Source organism: Salvelinus namaycush, chromosome 25 (genome assembly GCF_016432855.1).
Source record: "Salvelinus namaycush isolate Seneca chromosome 25, SaNama_1.0, whole genome shotgun sequence".
Taxonomy (NCBI): Eukaryota; Metazoa; Chordata; class Actinopteri; order Salmoniformes; family Salmonidae; genus Salvelinus; species Salvelinus namaycush.
Window position 1 is genome coordinate 17560334 of NC_052331.1, and position 21393 is coordinate 17581726.

The 21393-nt window shown below is 43.8% G+C and overlaps 1 protein-coding gene across 3 annotated transcripts in view; it reads left to right on the forward strand.

Moving 5' to 3' along the window:
* The window catches only part of LOC120020314 (zinc finger protein 521-like), a 163969-nt gene that overhangs the window by 140140 nt on the left and 2436 nt on the right, over positions 1 to 21393 (forward strand). For all 3 annotated transcript variants that reach the window (XM_038963886.1, XM_038963888.1, XM_038963887.1), the window contains exon 7: positions 6402 to 6517. In XM_038963886.1, coding sequence (XP_038819814.1) covers positions 6402 to 6517 — 116 coding nt within the window. The remainder of the gene's footprint in view (positions 1 to 6401; positions 6518 to 21393) is intronic.

The window sequence follows — 21393 nt, forward strand, 5'->3', positions numbered from 1 at the left end:
AAAACTACGGGCCCCGACATGTTTTGTTTGGCCACACCACTCTGGGAGCTGTGGTGCCACCTCTGGTCTTCTTTGTAGTGGAATTAAAAGACATGTAACCATTGTGACATGAGGAGTAGGAGCTCACCTGACAACTCCTTGGTGTGCTGTACTGTACTCTAGGTACATTGCCTTCAGAAAGTATTCATACCCCTTGACTTATTCCACATTTTGTTATGTTACAGCCTGAATTCAAAATGGATTGAATAGATTTTTATCCTCACCCATCTACATACAACATCCCAGTGTAGATTTGGCCTTGTGTTTTAGGTTATTGTCCTTCTGAAAGGTGAGTTCATCTCCCAGTGTCTGGTGGAAAGCAGACTGAACCAGGTTTTCCTCTAGGATTTTGCCTGTGCTTAGCTCCATTCTGTTTCTTTTTATCCAGTCCCTCCAACGATTACAGCATACCCATAACATGATGCAGCCACCACAATGCTTTAAAATATGGAGAGTGGTACTCAGTAATGTGTTGTACTGGATTTGCCACAAACATAACACTTTCTATTCAGGGCAAAAAGTTCATTGCTTAGCAATTATTTTTTTCAGTATTACTTTAGTTTCTTGTTGCAGACAGGATGCATGTTTTAGAATATTTATTTTCTGTACAGGCTTCCTTCTTTTCACTCTGTCAATTAGGTTTGTATTGTGGCGTAACCACAATGTTGGTGATCCATCCTCAGTTTTCTCCTATCACAGCATTAAACTCTGTAACTGTTTTACAGTCACAATTGGCCTCATAGTGAAATCCCTGAGCGTTTTCCTTCCTCTCCGGCAACTGAGTTACGAAGGACACCTGTATCTTTGTAGTGACTGGGTGTATTGATACACCATCCAAGGTGTAATTAATAACTTCACCATGCTCAAAGGGATATTCAATGTCTGTGATTAGGTGTTTTACCCATCTACCAATAGGTGCCCTTCTTTGCGAGGCATTGGAAAACCTCCCTGGTTTTTGTGGTTGAATCTGTGTTTGAAATTCACTGCTCGACTGAGAGACCTTACAGATAATTGTATGTATGGGGTATAGAGATTAGGTAGTTATTCAAAAATAATGTTAAACACTATTATTGCACACAGAGTGAGTCCATGCAACTTATTATGTGACTTGTTAAGCACATTTTTACTCCTGAACTTATTTAGGCTTGACATAACAAAGAGGTTGAATACTCAAGACATTTCAACTTTCCATTTTGTATTAATTTGTAAAAGTTTCGAAATGTAGAAAAAGTCAACGGGTGTAAATACTTTCTGAGGGCACTGGCCAAAAGTCGTGGCCAAAAGTTTTGAGAATGACACAAATATTCATTTTCACAAAGTCTGTTGCCTCAGTTTGTATGATGGCAATTTGCATATACTCCAAATTGTTATGAAGAGTGGCAAAGGCAAAGTCCCACTTTGCCATGCAAATGAACTGAATCCCCTCCAAAACTTCCACTGCATTTCAGCCCTGCCACAAAAGGACCAGCTGACATCATGTCAGTGATTCTCTCGTTAACTTCTTACGGCTGAGATCCCGTTAACGGGATCGGTATGACAACAGCCAGTGAAAGTGCAGGGCGCCAAATTCAAACAGAAATCTCATAATTAACATTCCTCAAACATACAAGTATTTTACACCATTTTAAAGATAAACTTGTTGTTAATCCCACCACAGTGTCCAATTTCAAAAAGGCTTTACGACGAAAGCATACCATGCGATTATGTTAGGTCAGCACCTAGTCACAGAAAAACACAGCCATTTTTCCAGCCAAAGAGAGGAGTCACAAAAAGCAGAAATAGAGATAAAATTAATCACTAACCTTTGATGATTTCCATCAGATGACACTCATAGGACTTCATGTTACACAATACATGTATGTTTTGTTCGATAAAGTTCATATTTATATCCAAAAATCTCAGTTTACATTGGCGTGTTATGTTCAGTAATGTTTTGCTGAGTTGATGGTGATTTTGCAGAGAGCCACATCAATTTACAGAAATACTCATAATAAACATTGATAAAAGATACAAGTGTTATGCATGGAACTTTAGATAAACTTCTCCTTAACACAGGTGTGAGTGTTGACGAGGACGAGGCTGGAGATCACTCTGTCATGCTGATTGAGTTCGAATAACAGACTGGAAGCTTCAAAAGGAGGGTGGTGCTTGGAATCATTGTTCTTCCTCTGTCAACCATGGTTACCTGCAAGGAAACACATGCCATCATCATTGCTTTGCACAAAAAGGGCTTCACAGGCAAGGATATTGCTGCCAGTAAGATTGCACCTAAATCAACCATTTATTGGATCATCAAGAACTTCAAGGAGAGCGGTTCAATTGGTGTGAAGAAGGCTTCAGGGTGCCCAAGAAAGTCCAGCAATCGCCAGGACCGTCTCCTAAAGTTCATTCAGCTGCGGGATCGGGGCACCACCAGTACAGAGCTTGCTCAGGAATGGCAGCAGGCAGGTGTGAGTGCATCTGCACGCACAGTGAGGCGAAGACTTTTGGAGGATGGCCTTGTGTCAAGAAGGGCAGCAAAGAAGCCACTTCTCTCCAGGAAAAACATCAGGGACAGACTGATATTATGCAAAAGGTACAGGGATTGGACTGCTGGGGACAGGGGTAAAGTCATTTTCTCTGATGAATCCCCTTTCCGATTGTTTGGGGTATCCAGAAAAAAGCTTGTCCGGAGAAGACAAGGTGAGCGCTACCATCAGTCCTGTGTCATGCCAACAGTAAAGCATCCTGAGACCATTCATGTGTGGGGTTGCTTCTCAGCCAAGGGAGTGGGCTCACTCACAATTATGCCTAAGAACACAGCCATGAATAAAGAATGGTACCAACACATCCTCCAAGAGCAACTTCTCCCAACCATCCAGGAACAGTTTGGTGATGAACAATGCCTTTTCCAGCATGATGGAGCACCTTGCCATAAGGCAAAAGTGATAACTAAGTGGCTCGGGGATCAAAACATCGATATTTTGGGTCCATGGCCAGGAAACTCCCCAGACCTTAATCCCATTGAGAACTTGTGGTCAATCCTCAAGAGGCGGGTGTACAAACAAAAACCCACAAATTCTGACAAACTCCAAGCATTGATTATGCAAGAATGGGCTGCCATCAGTCAGGATGTGGCCCAGAAGTTAATTGACAGCATGCCAGGGCGGATTGCAGAGGTCTTGAAAAATATTGACTCTTTACATCAACTTCATGTAATTGTCAATAAAAGCCTTTGACACTTATGAAATGCTTGTAATTATACTTCACTATTCCATAGTAACATCTGACAAAAATATCTAAAGACACTGAAGCAGCAAACTTTGTGAAAATTAATATTTGTGTCATTCTCAAAACTTTTGGCCACGACTGTAGATGTACTGTAGGATTTGCAACCCATCCTCCAGATGAAAACGTGTCCAGGGCACAACTTTTGCAGGCGAGAGAAAACATGCTGTCTCGTCTTGTTTTGCTGTCGTGATTTCTCTGCCTCCCAGTCCAAGACAAAATGACAACAGACTGTTGTTGGTTTGACATGTTTCTATGCAGAGCAAACAGACAAAACAACACTATATATACCAAAGTATGTTGACAACCCTTCAAATTAGTGGATTCAGCTATTTCAGTAACACCTGTCAGGTGTATAAAATCGAGCACACAGCCATGCAATCTCCATAGACAACATTGGCAGTAGAATGGCCTTACTGAAGAGCTCAGGGACTTTCAACGTGACACCGTCATAGGATGCCACCTTACCAACAAGTTAGTTCGTCAAATTTCGCCCTGCTAGAGCTGTCCCTGTCAACTGTAAGTGATGTTATTGTGAAGTTGAAACGTCTAGGAACAGCAACGGCTCTGCCGCGAAGTGGTAGGCCACACAACTCGCAGAATGAGACCGCTGAGTGCTGAAGCGCGTAGCGTGTAAAAATGTCTGTCCTCGGTTGCAACACTCACTACTGAATTCCAAACTGCCTCTGGAAGCACGTCAGCACAAGAACTTTTCATCGGGAGCTTCATAAAATGGGCTTCCATGGCCGAGCAGCCACACACAAGGCTAAGATCACCATGCACAATGCCAAGCGTCGACTGGAGTGGTGTAAAGCTCGCTGCCATTGGACTCTGGAGCACTGAAAATGCGTTCTCTGGAGTGATTAATCACGCTTCACCATCTGATTAATCACGCTTCACCATTGACCAATCTGGGTTTGGCGGATGCCAGGAGAACGCTACCTGCCTGACTGCATAGTGCCAACTGTAAAGTTTGTTGGAGAAGGAATAATGGTCTCGGGCTGATTTTTATGGTACTTAGTTCCAGTGAAGGGAAATCTTAACGCTACAGCATACAATGACATTCTAGATGGTTCTGTGCTTCCAACTTTGTGGCAACAATTTAGGGAAAGCCCTTTCCTGTTTCAGCATGGCAATGCCCCCGTGCACAAAGTGAGGTCCATGCAGAAATTGTTTGTCGAGATCGGTGTGGAAGAACTTGACTGGCATGCACAGAGCCCTGACCTCAACTCCATCCAACACCTTTGCAATGAATTGGAACGCCGACTGCGAGCCAGGCCTAATCGCCCAATATCAGTGCCCGACCTCACTAATGCTCTTATGGCTGAATGGAAGCAATTCCCCACAGCAATGTTCCTACATCTAGTGGAAAGCCTTCGCAGAAGAGTGGAGGATGTTATAGCAGCAGAGGGGGGACCAAATCCATATGAATGCCCATGATTTGGGAATGAGTTGTTCTACGAGCAGATGTCCACATAGTGTATGTCTGCTTGCCTACTTTCTTTTTCCTAAAATATGTGAAAACACAAACCAGCCGCAATCATTGTAGCCTCTAAGCACGAAGCAGTTATATATTTCCAGCTTTGGATGGCCTTGTGTTGTACTTAACCTTGGGATGAAACAAAGCTGTTGTGAATAGAACATCCAGCTAGAACACTCTGATTTCTTTTCAGAAGTGGGCTATAACCCATAATCATAACCATAGCGTTGTTTGTTTGTTCATTAGTGTGAGTATGTTCATTTCTGTGTTCAACACTGTGTTTAGTTTAGTCGTGTTCCACGGACAGCTGTCACTGCGATATTAGTAGTCTGTGAGTGTCTGTCACTCTGGATGCGAAACGCTAGCTGCAGATATAAACTTTTATTTCTCAGGTCAGGAGCGTACGTGGCGGCCATCTGGGCGGCCGTCTGCCGTAGCTAAGTGAACCTCGGGCATATACAGCTCAATAATTAATATCAGCTCTCCCAGCTGATTTTGGGACATGTTGATGTTGCCGAGCGCCCCGTGCGCTGCAGTAGAGCTCCCGTCAGAGGCGATATAGCTGCAGAAACCCCAAAGTGCTCTCAGATAGACACCTCACCTTTAGCGGCTGCTTTTCACTCCCCTCCCTGCGGCCCTCAGCCCAGGCGGCGCATGCATTAATACAAAAGTTATTTAGCCCCTTTAAGAAATTAAAATGAAGTCCAGCCCCACATGGTCACATTTCGGGAGCGTCCAGACCTCAGAGAGTAGACAGCCGTAACATGCGTCCTTATAGCACAGACTTCTGGGATAACAAATGGCATGTTTGAAGTGCTCTTCGGGAGAACACAGAGATAGAGAGACATACACACACACCCGCTCGCACACCAAGAGAGAGACGTACACACACACACGTCTCCCTAGTATACTGTACCAACGTGGACTATCTATGGCTTAATTAAAGCACAAATGTATGGTATAGATTTATATTTTGTAAGTGCGCGTGTGTGTGTGTTTATATCATAGCGACTGTAGTCTGAGTCTGCATAAATAAATAGTGCCTCTGCATGAATATTTATACTGTCAATATCATTAGCGATGTAGCGTAATGGAGGCCATGTTTTGCACTTGAAGCCATGCCAATTTCTTCTGTGGTTGTTTATTTTCTGGCTTGTTGTCCCAACAAGTAGTTCTAAATAAAGATCCTCATTATTCTCATAACATTATGCGCTCATTCACTGTACCATAGTAGGACGGCCGGGTATGACCACTGTTCAAACCCCAATTATGTGTCAGATATCAAAGTTGCCTTTTTTTTGTCTTAGTTACTGACATCATAATCATGTCTTTTTATTGTCAGTACAACACATTCATTTGCCCGTATTTAGCATCTGTTGTCGTTGCCCTTAACCAATATATTTCGGCTGTATAGCAATGTTGTTTCTATGTTTCTTATTTAGCCTATATCATTGTGGATTATTTTGCATTTACCCTTATATTCTGATAGCTCCATTTATTCCATTAGCAAAATGTCTGATATTTTACTCAAAGAAGATACTCACTTCCTTTCTCCCCTTTCTCTCTCTCTCCCCTCTCTCCTCTCTCCTCTCTTCTCTCTTCTCTCTCTCTGTAGTATTTGTCCAGGCCAGTAAGCTCCAGCAGCACATCTTCTCAGCCCATGGTCAGGAGGATAAGATATACGACTGCTCCCAGTGCCCACAGAAGTTCTTCTTCCAGACAGAGCTACAGGTGAGCCCAAACACAGGCCACGTAGCGGTCACCACCACCATCAAGCACACACATAAACCTATACACACACTCGTGTGCGTGTACACATGAGCACGCAAACGCCCACGCAGGCACACACACATTTAATTTCGCCTACTGTCTGTCCAGACTCCGACGGAATTACTCCAGTTGGTTTCCAAACTAATTTGTGATCAAACGATACACAATGATTTGATTTGCTTATTAGACCTAAAATATCTGGAATTAGAAGGATTAGGGGAATGTGCTTTTTGGGGAGTAATTACTATACTGTATAGAGGCCGAAACACAGTTGAGTCAATAATATGCCTCCATTTCCCAGCCTCATAATCACAGAGGAGACACTCATGGCTAAATATGATCTGTTTCCGTAGGGATACCATATCTGCCCTTCAACAAAGTTAGAATTTGGACTCTTATGAACTCTCAACGTTGTAGAGATAATCCGTTTTCGAGCAATCTCTTCCCACTGTCCTCAGAGTACTTGAACAAAACTAAAAGGCCTTATTTATATATCTTCATCTATTGTTTTCAACCAGCTCAATCGTCTTTTGGGGAATTGTGCCCTGGCAGGACATGCCATGTCTTTCCTCGTTTCTGGTACAAATCCCTTATATCTGAAACATTGTGTGTTGGCGCCTCGTAGTTGAGCACTGAGTACCCTACAATATACAAATATAGCCATCTGAGTAGAGCAAATTAATTGTCAACACTCATTTAAAAAAGCACCTTGTGAAACCCACTATTACCGAACACCAGTCTACTGACCACGAGCCCCAACCACCACAGACACGGTCGGATTAGTGGTGCTAGCTAAGTATTAGCATCTAGCCAGCTGATGTAAGGATGCATCCTGGGCTTTTGCTTAGCATTGACCAGACAGGAGATGTTAATATTGAGATTCAGCCAGTAAACACAGAGCCATGGTGTGCCAGGAGGAAGGTGAATGTGATCATTATCTACCAGACAGTTGAGTCTACAGAACAGACAGCCATGAATAAACAAGTATTGAGGCATCACCTTCCAACATACAGGTTCGTCATGGAAGACAAGGATTATTAGTAACTAACAAGTCTTGTGTTTTCTAACAAACTCCTAGCTAGCATTGAGTCCTCTCTCTTAACACAACATGGCAAACACAGCATCTTATTTATCCAATTTCATCTGTCATTGGAACTAATGTTTTGAGTGTTTTCGCTATAGCCAGGGTTGTTACAAGTACCTGTAAACAATCTCAAATAACCTGGGGATGTTTTTCCAACTTTTTACTCTGACATTTTTTGGGCATGAAGTGATCCTCCAGCTCCCGGAGGTGTTGTTTCGTGCTTATATTGTTTAACACCCTTTGTGAAGAGACGGAGAGCGAACATGAAATACATATGGCACTTTGTTGTGGAGCAGTGGGTTGTGAAAAGGAGAGCATGGATTGTGCTTAGGGATAAGACGATCATCATATTCAACCTGTACCGTGGCATGCTCTAGAAGCAACCCCCAATGGGTGCATACACACACACCGAAAGACACATGTGCACACATACACACACAAAACAGAGACGCACACACACACCTACACCTACACACAAAGACGCACACACACACACCTACACCTACACGCAAAGACGCACACACACACACCTACACCTACACACAAAGACGCACACACACACACCTCACCTACACACAAAGGCTTTTCCCACTTAAACACGCATTCATTACGACATTTACATAAATCCACATCATTAGAGACACACAAGAAGTTGATAAACACCAAAACCTCTAACTCCCCCTGGGGTTCCTTTGTTTACAAGAAGAAATTAAGAAATGTGTTTTCAAAGGAAGGACATTTTTCTTTGTAGACCTAGAATTTGTGTTGTACAACGTGGACAATATTTCCCATTAAGATACATCTTCTGAGTGTTCTAGAATATAGATGTCTCTTTTCTACTGCATCCATACTGTAACATACGAGATATCGTCAAGGTTTATGTACTGTGTACGAGTTGTTGTGTGTTGCGGGTTGTTGTTTTTGCCGACTATATCACTACTCAAAAATGTCTCCCTGACATGGTGAAGTAATTTGTCAATCTCTCTCTAGTGGAGCTATCATCCAGCAGTGAGGAGATAGATGCTGCTTCTCTCTCTGCCTGGTCTGCCTGGAGTTTTGAGTTACTCTCTCCTCCTCCACCCTGACACTCTGGTCCACTCTCTGGCTACCTCGGCTCCTCATCTCTCACAGTAGTCTGAAGAGGTCAGGGGGTTAGTGCAGGCAGGGAGAGAGAGGAGAGGGAGAGCTGCCTGCCACGGTAGGCAAGTACAGGGAAGCAGCAATGATATTTTATTAATTTGCCGCTGAGATTCCCTGAAACAGACCAAAGGCTGTGACAGGTATTCAGCGCTACCCCCCTCTCCTGCACCGCCTCCCCCCTCTCCCCCGCCATCCACCCATCCTCCCCCATCGCCTCCCCCTGTGAACTCTACCCTGCGAGGGGCGAGCCAATTTTTGCCGGCCTGTCGAGATGGATGATGGGAGAGCATCCGTCTAATCAGCCCTCCCAGGAACCCCCGCCCGGCTGCCTCCCTCGGACCGGACAGATTGACTGACTCCTGGGCCTCGGTGCCCCAGAAACCACAGTCCAGAAGAAACTCTGCTCTCTCTCCCTTTCTCGCTGTCTTTCTCTCTCACTCTCTCTTTCCCTCTTTCTCTCTCTCTCTTTCTCTCTCTCTCTTTCTCTAGCCAAGCATTGAGACACATAGACCAGGCCTTTGAGATATTTCATGAGGTGCTGATGGGGAGGGCCAATGGTTCAGTGTTGGTGCTAACAGGGCTAGCTGTGGTGTGGTTTATCCGCTTTCTTACTCTCGCTCTCTCTCTTTTTCTCTCTCTCTCTCTGACCACTCAACCTCCCACTACCCCCTACTGACCACCCCTACGGCACACCCCCCCACACAGTTATAAGAGTAGGAAACACATCCTCTTCTAGCCTCTCCTCTCCTCCAATCTACTGTACTCTAACACCCTCCCATGCTCAGGTTGTCTCTACCCCTTACCCTGGTTTGGACAAGCCAGGGGTTTGTGGGTACTTAGGAGTGGCCATGCTGAAATACAACGGCGAACTTAAAAATACACTTTTTCCTCCCTTGGCATTAGCTTCAGTGGATGTGTCTCTCTCTGCCTTGTTACATAAGGAACTGAGCCATGGACAATGCTCTGCTTGCTACTGTACTGGATTAATGAGGCAGATCTATTAACTGATGGTGGCAGCAGTGAATTAGCCACAGCTTAAATTGGACATTTCTATGACTGGAAGTTCATTTGTTGAAGAAGCACATAAGTCCAGCAGCTCATCATTGGCCTGCTTGTGTTGCGATACCACCGCAAGTGCACATGCGTGGGATATATCCTCCCTCTCTATGGTGATGAACCCTAGTGCTCCTAAGCCTCCAAAGACAAGACAATGATATTCAAGTTACACAACAGTGAAGATTGCATTTTTTTCTGGGATGAGATTTCCCTCCCGTTCCACTTAGCCGGGGCTCTTTTTTATCCTTCGCTTTCATTATCATTCCTTGGAAGTGAGCGGCGTGAGATTGTAAGTCCTGCTCCAATTGATAGAGGAGGACAGTGAGTGGGTATACTAGGACTTCTCTCCCTTTCCTTAGATACCCGCAGGACACGCACCTTAATTGGAGGGTCTTTTAAAAGATTCCTTCAAAGACGACTCCGCCGGTCCAAAGCTCCAGCTCTTTAATGAGTGCTAGAAGTGACAAGAGCATGTCTGTATCATGTTGTACTTCCTCTCCTCACAAGTGAGATTCTCCTTCTTTCTCTGTGTGTGACGGCCGTTATTGCCAAATAGTGACCGATTTTTGTGTTTTAATTAAGGAAATTCATAATTTTTGGGAAAATACTTTAAAAAATGAAAAAATATGATATCTTGAAAATAAAGCAGAATAATCACCATGGGTTCACTGTATTGCTAATGATAGTATTGCATGTGTAAAGCGTAGCCCACTCTGTTAACAATATTAGAGTGATTTCTCAACGTCTGCGAGAGCAAAAAAACTGACAGTCATCACACTAAATATTATTTAATATTTATTTAATATTTATTATTATTTATTTAAGTTTGTCAGTGTTTTTTGGTGGGCTCTCGCAGACTTTGAGAAACCAAAACGAGGCAAAGCATCATTCAGACATTGCGAATTGGGACTACAATTCCCATGAAGATTGATTTTAGAATTTACAATTTGGAATATGTCCCCACCTTTAGTGCACCATATCCCTAACACGCGTCACTCTGAGGCTGATCTACATTTGTTTAGCCCTCAGTGGCTTGCCAACACCTAGCTTTCTGAGAATACACTATCTTCATCTGCCAAGTGTGACAGCTTCACATGCGTTTGAACTTTTCTTTGTATCTTTTTAAATGACATGCCGTTCTTCTCTTCATCCGCCCATGTGCTCACAGTGCTGTCACCATTTCAAAAAGGTTGAAATAAATAAAAGGGCACAACTGTGTGTTTGTGAAGCGCCATAATTAATATTTAAGCTTATTTATAATGATGTACAAACATGCTGTACAAACAGTCATCAGCGCTGTAAAAGGGGACGTAAACATTGTGAGATGAATGGCGCCGACGTAACACAGTCGTGGCGTTCTACTTTCCTACTGTAGGTGGATCAGAATTAGACAGCATGACAAACCTAATGATCCTAAGAGGATTTTCTCTCTGCAGTGTGTGTGTGTGTGTGTGTGTGTGTGTGTGTGTGTGTGTGTGTGTGTGTGTGTGTGTGTGTGTGTGTGTGTGTGTGTGTGTGTGTGTGTGTGTGTGTGTGTGTGTGTGTGTGTGTGTGTGTGTGTGTGTGTGTGTGTGTGAGTGTGTGAGTGAGTGTGTGTGTGTGTGCGCATGTGAGTGTGTATGTACAGTATGTGTCTTTGTTTCTTCCTCTCCCATGGTGGGTCTGATGTGTGCATGCAAACACAGTGTCTGGAGGGAGACATGACAAAAACTCCCAGAAGCCTTTGAGGCATTCTTTTCTCTTCTTCTTCCTCCTCCGCTTGCTGTACTACTGGGAGAAGTTAAATCCAAACAAAGAGAGGGAAGGATGCTCTGTGTTGAAATCCATCACCCAGAGTTGATCTGTTCCCTAACCGCTTCTGTTATACTTTTTATTTGACTTTCTGCAACTTTGATAAAGCATGTCATTAACACTGGATGAGAAATACATTACAAGTTTAATTTACCTGGTCAAGGAGATTCACTTTGCAAGTGTCTGATTCTGAACGTGTTTCTACAAATTGCTGTTGAGGCTAGCTGGTCCTCACAGAATCCGATCGCACATCTCCTCATGGATTTATTTTCAAACACTGTATGTACAGTAATTATTAGACACTTCCGTTTCGTAAATACATGTTACATGACACCAATTGTGTGGCTGTTAAAAGTGAATATTCTGACAAGTGGCTAAACGTGAGACTGCATTTGTTCCTTGTTGGCATCACAGTTTCAACTCTCACCTCGTGAAGTGCTCAATCTAACAGTAGCCTCAAATTCGCTCCCAGAATTCACTCTGTCACTGAAGTAGCTATAGCAGCAAGAGAGCCAGAGGAGTATTGTATGAGTGAGATTTCTGTGCTTTAGCATCATCGCCTACACCAGTCAAACTCCTGTCCCTAAGTGAAGTGGTTAAATGTGAGAGTAATTGTGTTTAGTTTCTGGGACTGACATGTGGAGCTCCATGGAACCCATCTCCCTCCCAGTGACAGGCTTGGATCCCATCCCCTCTACCCCCCTCCCACCCCCCTGCCTCAGTCTAATTAGTCTGTGTAGCCCAGGGCTCATGTCCTACCAAGACCCATCCCCCCATCTACTTCCCAAGATGGCTCCCCTAAGAAAGATCCTTAATTGGGTTCTTAAGTCATAGTCTTCATTTTTAGTGGGGAAAGGCATCTGTGTTTTGTAGCTATCACCTCAGAAATCAGTTTGGATTATTCTCTCTCTCCCTTTCTCTCGCTCACTTGCTTTTTCTTTATCTCCCTCACACACTCACATACATTCTATTTTTCTCCAGCTCCCTCCCTCTCGCCCTGTTTATATCTCTTATCTCCCTTCCTCTCACTTTCTTTCTCTCATCTCCCTCTTCCTCTCCATCTCTAACTCTTTCTCTCCACCTCCCTTCTTCCCCTCAACTCTCCATCTCTCTAACTCTTTCTCTAACCCTCTCTTCTCTTCCATCTCCTCACTTTCTATCGCCCCATCCCTCTCTCTCTCTCTCTCTCTCTCTCTCTCTCTCTCTCTCTCTCTCTCTCTCTCTCTCTCTCTCTCTCTCTCTCTCTCTCTCTCTCTCTCTCTCTCTCTCTCTCTCTCTCTCTCTCTCTCTCTCTCTCTCTCTCTCTCTTTCCTGCTCTCTAGTCTCTTCACATAATGAGGCTCCATAATAACCCAGCGGTTGTGCAGTTGTTTTGCTATCTCAGTCAAACAGCAGGATCACCCCATAGTGGGTTTCTAGCACCATTCACTTGTCTACTTAGACAGGGTAATGAGTATCATTTGGAGGAACAAAGCACACTAGCCCTCCAATCGGGTGGTCTGTCTTTTCTCGTTACACCTCAGAAGAGAAGGATTTCACCGTTGTTTTAGGTCTTTTGTACATCCAGCCAGACAATTCCAGCTATTACTCATTTATTACATAGCTATTATACACATAACCACATGCCAGGCTAATAAGACACACACACACACACACACACACACACACACACACACACACACACACACACACACACACACACACACACACACACACACACACACACACACACCAAAGTCTCCCCACCCTAGCCCCAGAGCTGTACTGAATGTCCACGAGTCCCCACGCACCACACTTCAAACAAGACAGTCGGTTACCAAGGAGACCGTGGTGGTTGTGGCCAAACAGCGGACGAGGTCAACTCTCCCTACGGCCTGATAAGTGTTGACTATGGAGAATGCCAGCTGCTAGTTTTATTTATTTATTTGTTTGTATTCTTCATTGGCTAAACTGGCTAGCAGTAAGCCTGGCCTGAGGCCAAACAGGAAGGGATTACACCCCTAGTGGACGAGCCAACAGTGGGGAATGAGGCTCACTCCAAGCAAAGGGGAACTGAGTCAATACTGGCTTGTGTGCGTCAACACACAATCACTACTCAGACGGGACCCAGGGAACGTAGTACTGGGACCGCATGGGCCTGCTCTGTCTGGTCGTAAGGGTGAACTTCACATATACAGGTCATATATGATCAGTTTTGTTACAATAAGTGGAAAACACAATAAAACACCATAGAACACAATGGCTATTTAGTGCTTTGTGGAATGGAATATAATTTGCCCAGTTCTTTGTGTTCGTAGTTCAGATACAGCATGACCCATATATGTGTCTCTTAAAGCAGCCCAGTGTTCATGTTTAAAGGTCCAATGCAGCTGTTTTTATTTCAATATCAAATCATTTCTGGTCAACAATTAAGTACCTTACTGTGATTGTTTTAAATTAAAATGGTCAAAGAGAAATACAAATAGCTTCTTAACAAAGAGCAAGCAATAATAAGACTGTCTGTGAGTGGTCTGAGTGGGGAGTGGAGGTTTGCAACTCTGTTTCTTATTGGTCTATTAACTCATGTACCTCCTGGTGGTGTCACCAGGCAGGCCAAAACTCCATCAAACCAAGCATTTTATGCATTTTCAAGCATTTTATCATAATTTTCACAATTTCACAGTGTTATTCCATATTGTGGAAATATATATAAAACATAGGAAATCACGTTTTTGACTGCACTGGGCCTTTAACCTGTTATCTGTTCTGAGGCCTGTGAGGTCTTTGTCTCAGCATAGCTCAGCGGCAGCCTGCTCTGCTCTTATGCCTTAATTAAACTCCTGACTGATGACTAGCAGTGTGCTGCGGCTGGATCTCTGTGGTTTGGCGCTCCGCTTGCTCCCTGTGCTCCAGATGCAGCTATGTTAGCAGACTTATGACAGCTACGAGCAGAGAGGTAGTTTCAGCTCACACTGACTAGACATGGGGGGCTAGCCTAGGGCTGTTACGGTGACCGTAATACCACTACACAGGTAATAGTCAACACACAATCACTACTCAGACGGGATCCGGTCATGAGTCTTGACGGCAGTCAAATAACACGTGATCGTTTAGTCACGGTGATTAGGCTTCTCCAAGCTCTGATGCTGCTGATGGTCATTAGTAGCCTACCAAACTTGTTAACTGCCTGGTACTCAGCATTCTATTGTCCCTCTAATCACTCTGACATCAATGTAAATGTAATCGAAAATCTAATCAAACACTTCATGAAAGCCCATGAGCTCATGTTGCGAAACATTTCTATAGGCTATAGGCTATGCAGTATCTTCAATATGCATCTGGGAATTGGAAAGGACACTTGCAGTTGCATCCCCGATGTGTCACTTGTAGCCTGTGAGAAAGACCCGATCACGTGACGGGCATTGGCTAATAAGAATTTAGCTATCTGAGAGAGCCATGTGAGTGAAAGGTGCTTCGGAGCATGCAGCCAGGAGAAGGGAATTATAATTATTATATTCAGCCCAAGAGCACAACGGCCACTGGCCGCAAAAGGCATGGATTATTGTGTTTGTCAAATTGTGAATGAGAGACTGATGAAGTGTGTGCAACCTGCGCAAAAAAACAAAGCAGAGTTCATGCCTTTCATGCGACTTTTTTCAAATCATCAGTACAGTCGCATCTTGCAGCCTTAGAATGTATTAAAAATCAAAACATATAGCCCAACCTTTGTATCACAACTAAAGTTGCATGAATAACTCTAAATAAAGCATATAGGAGCACCTGTTTATTTGTTAACTGCTCAACACAGAATAGCCGCATGTGCGCACTCCCTCAAATCGTTTGGAGAAAATATCCTTTCTATTTTATTCAGCTATGTTCAATTGTTTTCTTCATACTATAAAATAATGCGACGCAATTCTAAGCAAATATTGTTTTCCAAATGCACTAGTGTAGCCCACAGCCATATGGCATAGCCAGATAAGGACAACTACATTTTCTTCACATTATGTTTCTTTAGACCTGTCTAAAATAAATAATGGATTTATTGTGATGGTGTAGGCTATATTATATAGATTTATTAGACTTTTTTAAATGTAGATGTTCCAAAGGTCTGCATCATTGGATTGTAGGCTATTCGTGGAAGCCAGGCGATACCAATTGTGTTTATGTTAATGAACAGTTAATTACCGTGAGACCTGCAGTTATTTGCTTGACCGGCTGACAAAATGTAATGACTGCCACAGCCCAAGGCTAACTGCTACTGCTTAGACATGGGGAGGGCTAGCCACTACTGACTAGACATGGGGAGGGCTAGCCGCTACTGACTAGATATGGGGAGGGCTAGCCACTACTGACTAAACATGGGGAGGCTAGCCACTACTGACTAAACATGGGGAGGCTAGCTGCTACTGACTAGACATGGGGATGGCTTGCCGCTACTAGGGCTGTGGGATGTATGACAATAGCAAAATGGTGGATGTCTTGGATGGAACATTGGTCACTTCAATAATGTTTACATACTGTTTTACCTATTTCATATTTATATACTGTATTCTAGTCAAGGTAATCCTATTCAACTATTGCTATTCTATCCATGTATTCTTCAGATATACTATTTATTCTATCCACATACTGTCCATAATGTCTATACATCCCATCATATATATAACATTTGATTTGATTTTGGATTTGATTTGGATACATGTAGCAGAAGAAATGGGAGAACTAGAATCTGTAGAATCTCTTGCTGATATGAATGTATGATTTAGAAGAAAAGTTCATGTTCATACATTACATGGCCCAAAGTTAATTGTTTGGAAAGCCTGGGTTTTCAATGTCCGTTGAAATGTAGCAAATCAAATTTACTTGACTTCTGAGTCCTTTATAACTCCCTAAATGATTCTGTAGTAAATGATTTACTCAGTAGCTAGGTTTCCATCCAATTGGCGACTGATTTTTATGCAAATATTCTAAAATCCACATAAAAACAATATGCACATTTCCCACCAGAGATGTTTCCATCAAATGGACTTGTTGCAGATAAAAGGCTGTGCCCGATGACGTAGTGCAAATAGAAATACCTCTTGCGATTAAATTCCCATGTACCAAATAAAAAATACAAGTTAAATGGGTTTACATCACATTTTCAACTCTACTGATGGGTACTCTCACAATTTAGTTTTAGTTTTATAGCGTATCTGGTATTTGCACGTGTGCTCTAGCCAACAGCTGGCAGATACAGTGTGGGTATAGCTTACCTGATGAGATCATTATGGACAAAACAGCAAGATTCAAATGGCAGCCAAGCATCGATGACCATGTCACCAGAATAAGACCCTCTATATTTATTGGGAAGGAGCATCAATCTCAGCACCTTGCACTTTCACCACACTGTGAAGTTCATCATAACATGCTGCTTTCCCGAAGAGTCGTAGTGGGAGGACCGCACTACATGTCATCGCGGGACTCCAATTTGACTTCGATATGATGGTTATTATATCAAAATTTGCTCATAAAAGCATTTCCACTGGCATTTCTCGCATAATTCATTTTACCGACACAAAAAGATCCCACCTTGTCTAGCGTATTTTGTTATGTCCACATTTGGAACGTTTACCGACAAATGTTCTGTTTCCATCAGGCCTGTTGTGACATTTTTATCCAACATACTTTGCTCGCATAAAAACGTTGGATGGAAACCTGATTAGTGTTGTGAATTGGTGCTCATAAAACGTGAGAACAAATGTTTAACATTTGAAGTATGGGTCTTTGAGGCCTAATGGATCTGATGTTTTTCACCTGGCCTGGTCTAAGTGCTCTGAGTTGCCTGGCCTCACACTTGTATAATATAATTTCTCCTCGACTTTCCCCGAGATTCAGGGGTCCCCCAAGACCCAAGCTTAGAGACTCATTATTGTTCACTCTATCAGCTTTCTGAACACTCTATAAACGCAGAACTCTGGGTAATATAAGCCAGGCTACAACCAAAAAGAATGACAGTGTCAGATGATTTCTTAGTCCTGCTAGAGTTTTGCCTATATGTATTATCAACTAACTTTATGCTACGAGCCAAAAGTTTTGATAGATTTCATAAATATTTCATCACTCTTGACTGTCTGTTTTGGGTAGTTTGTAGATTCAATGTGTAGGAGTAAATGAGAGGTTCAAAATGGCCGCTGATCCGTTTGGCCTTTTCCTCTGCAGAGCTGATGTAACAGGCACACCTCTGTTGCCTTGCCGTACTGGAGCCCAGACCGGTGCTATCGATGGAGACCAGAGGAATGGGAAACGACATAAAGAATGATTAGTTAATAAATCAACTCCCCAGCCTGCATGCACTTTCCCCCTCTCCCTCTCGCACTCTTTCTCTCGCTCTCACTCCCTCTTCTTCTCTCTGTTAAATTCCTAAAACATGTTGCACCTGTTTGCATGGGTACACAGGTCCCCTGCCGGGCATTCTCCCCCCTCTCCTTCCTCTGCCCCCAAGGGCGTTGCAGGGATATGATGTAATCAGATGAAAGAAGGCGGATGGAGGGTTAACAGTGGCAGAGAGCCAGTCGATCAAGGAGAGAGAGGAAGAAGAAGAGGCTTCTCAGACACAGTATTCACTAGGGAGAGAGGCGGGTGCACATTATTGATCAGAGTAAAATTTAATTTAATGGAGAATTGACTACTAAGGGTTTTACCTTAGCTATGCTGGTAACTGGGGCCTGCAATACAGCCTTATGGTGGAGCCCAGTGAGTGGTTGGGAAGAAGGACGATGGGGGGTAAGGGAGAGGGGAGAATGGGGGTTAGAAAGTTGGGTGATTGGGGGGAGATTGGTGGTTGGGGAGAAAGGAGATGGGGGTAGCAAGGAGATGTGGGGTAAGGAGTTTCGGGGATTGGGTCAATCAATCTGTTATGAATTGTGCATTATGCAGAAATAGCTCTGCCATTTCCTGGTTTCCTAATTTCAGTTTGTGACAAAACAAGTACATTAGAGTGTCTAGTTTGAGAAATGAACGCCTCACAAGTCCTCAACTTGCAGCTTCATTAAATAATACCTGCAAAACACCAGTCTCAACGTCAACAGTGAAGAGACGACTCCGGGATGCTGGCCTTCTAGGCAGAGTTCCTCTGTCTAGTGTCTGTGTTCTTTTGCCCATCTTAATCTTTTCTTTTTATTGGCCAGTCTGAGATATGGCTTTTTCTTTACAACTCTGCCTAGAAGGCCAGCATCCCGGAGTCACCTCTTCACTGTTGACGTTGTGACTGGTGTTTTGCGGGTACTATTTAATGAAGCTGCCAGTCTGTTTCTCAAACTACACACTCAAATGTACTTGTCACCTTGCTCAGTTGTGCACCGGGGCCTCCCACTCCTCTTTCTATTCTGGTTAGAGCCAGTTTGAGCTGTTCTGTGAAGGGAGTAGTACACAGCGTTGTACAAGATCTTCAGTTTCTTGGCAATTTCTCGCATGAAATAGCCTTCATTTCTCAGAACAAGAATAGACTGACGAGTTTCAGAAGAAAGTACTTTGTTTCTGGCCATTTTGAGCCTGTAATCGAACCCACAAATGCTGATTCTCCAGATACTCAACTAGTCTAAAGAAGGACTGTTGTAATGCTTCTTTAATCAGTACAACAGTTTTCAGCTGTGCTAACATAATTTCAAAAGGGTTTTCTAACGATCAATTAGCCTTTTAAAATGATAAACTTGGATTAGCTAACACAACGTGCCATTGGAACACAGGAGTGATGGTTGCTGATAATGGGCCTCTGTACGCCTTTGTAGATATTCCATAAAAAATCTGCTGTTTCCAGCTACAATAGTCATTTACAACATTAACAATGTCTACGCTGTATTTCTGATCAATTTGATGTTATTTTAATGGACAAAAAATGTCTAAGTGACCCCAAACTTTTGAACGGTAGTACATATTTGGCTGAATTACACTGAGTGAACGGTTGCACACATTGGCCAGAAACTACTTCAAGAATTGTTTTAAATTATGGAGTGGAAATGCAATGACAGTTGTTATTATTATTTTTTTCACTTTCTTTCTCTCATCTCCCTCTTCCTCTCCATCTCTAACTCTTTCTCTCCACCTCAACTCTCCATCTCTCTAACTCTTCCTCTAGCCCTCTCTTCTCTTCCTCTCCATCTCCTCACTTTCTATCGCCCCATCCCTCTCCCTCTCTCCATCTCTCCATCTCTCTCTCTCTCTCTCTCTCTCTCTCTCTCTCTCTCTCTCTCTCTCTCTCTCTCTCTCTCTCTCTCTCCCTGTGGTCTCCACTGATATACAGAACAGTGTCTCTCTTCCATTCTGTGGAGTTCAATATCCACAGAGGTAAAGGTATCATTTTCTTTTTACCTTTTTTTCTCTCTTTCTTTTCTTTCTATTTCCCTCCAGCCTGCATGGCTGCCACTGCAACTGAAGTCGTTTAGCACCGTCCTTGAAAAAGCCCTCAGTGAGAAAAACTCCTGGCATGTTTAAGGAAAAGGTAGAATGCAGTGTGTGTCAGACAGAGCTGAGACGGGGATGGGCGGGGGGTACTCCCTAGGGGGGGGGGTATTTTCCCCTCTAATAGCTGTTACGAGCCCTACATTATATCCAAGGAGCTACGTTCCTTTGGGGTCCAGACACACACACACACACACACACACACACACACACACATACATACATACACACAGGCGCACTCTTTCTCTTACACACACAGGCACACATCGCATACACACAGACAAAAAAAAACACACACACCCTCTCCCAACCGCTTTGCTCGCTCCATGTCAATATCCTGCCATTTGAAGTCACGTACTGCAGGGGCTTCTGTGAGTCACCGAGGAGCCAGGCTGACGGGTAATGGGCCGCATTCATTAATAGGGTTGCCGTGCTCCTGTCCCTCCCCAGCAACGCCATGGATGTCTTCACTGGGGTATGAGGGGAGAGGGAGGGGTGGTCGTCCCGTGGGGAGACTCCTCCCAGACTCACTTAAAGGAGCTTTATTTCACAGAGAGAAGAGAGGGAAGAGAGAGAGAGAGGGAAACAGAGGAAAGGCCGGGGCCGGCTCTTTAAAAGGGAGTGCAGGGGCCCAGACGGGGGCCCAGGTGAGCCGAGGTTAACCCTTCCAGGGGTCACACTCCCTCCTGCCCCCCGTCAAACAGCTTATTATCCCACCTGTCGGAAAGTAATCGCTCCGGCTGAAAGGAAAGGTGTCGAGGTGTTTAAATGCTTTGTATGGAGGCACTTGAAAGGGTAAAGAGGGAGGGGTGGAGGGGAGTAATGGACGAGGCCTAGCCTGCCTGAGGGATGCTGCTATGTTGATAAGACTGAAGGTGACACTAGTCAGTACATTGCTAAACTCACCTTCATGGCTCAGGCTCTTTCCGTGTTGTTTATTCAAAGATAATTCAATCTTACCCAGAGTAAGCGTTTGTGTATGTGTGTGTGGGTGTGTTTGAATGTCAGTGTTTTTTGTGTGTATAATCGGTGTCAGTGCGTGCATGCGTGCTGATGAGTGTGTGACAGGTGTGTCTTGTCCGTGCCAGTGTAGAGAGTCCAAGGCCGTGTTTTTAACAGGGTGCAGCAAGTGGGGCATGTGGTTTGCATTAAAGGGATTAGCAGTCACTTCAAAAGATGACCTGGATTCAGCCCATCAGGGACACCAGTTACACCCCCCTGGTCCACACACACACTCCCTCCCTTTAAAAAAACCTAGCTGGCACAGCTGTCCCCGCTACAACCACTCTCTCTCACCACACCGGCGTGTGCGTGCGTGCGTGTGTAAAGATATTCAAACATCCTC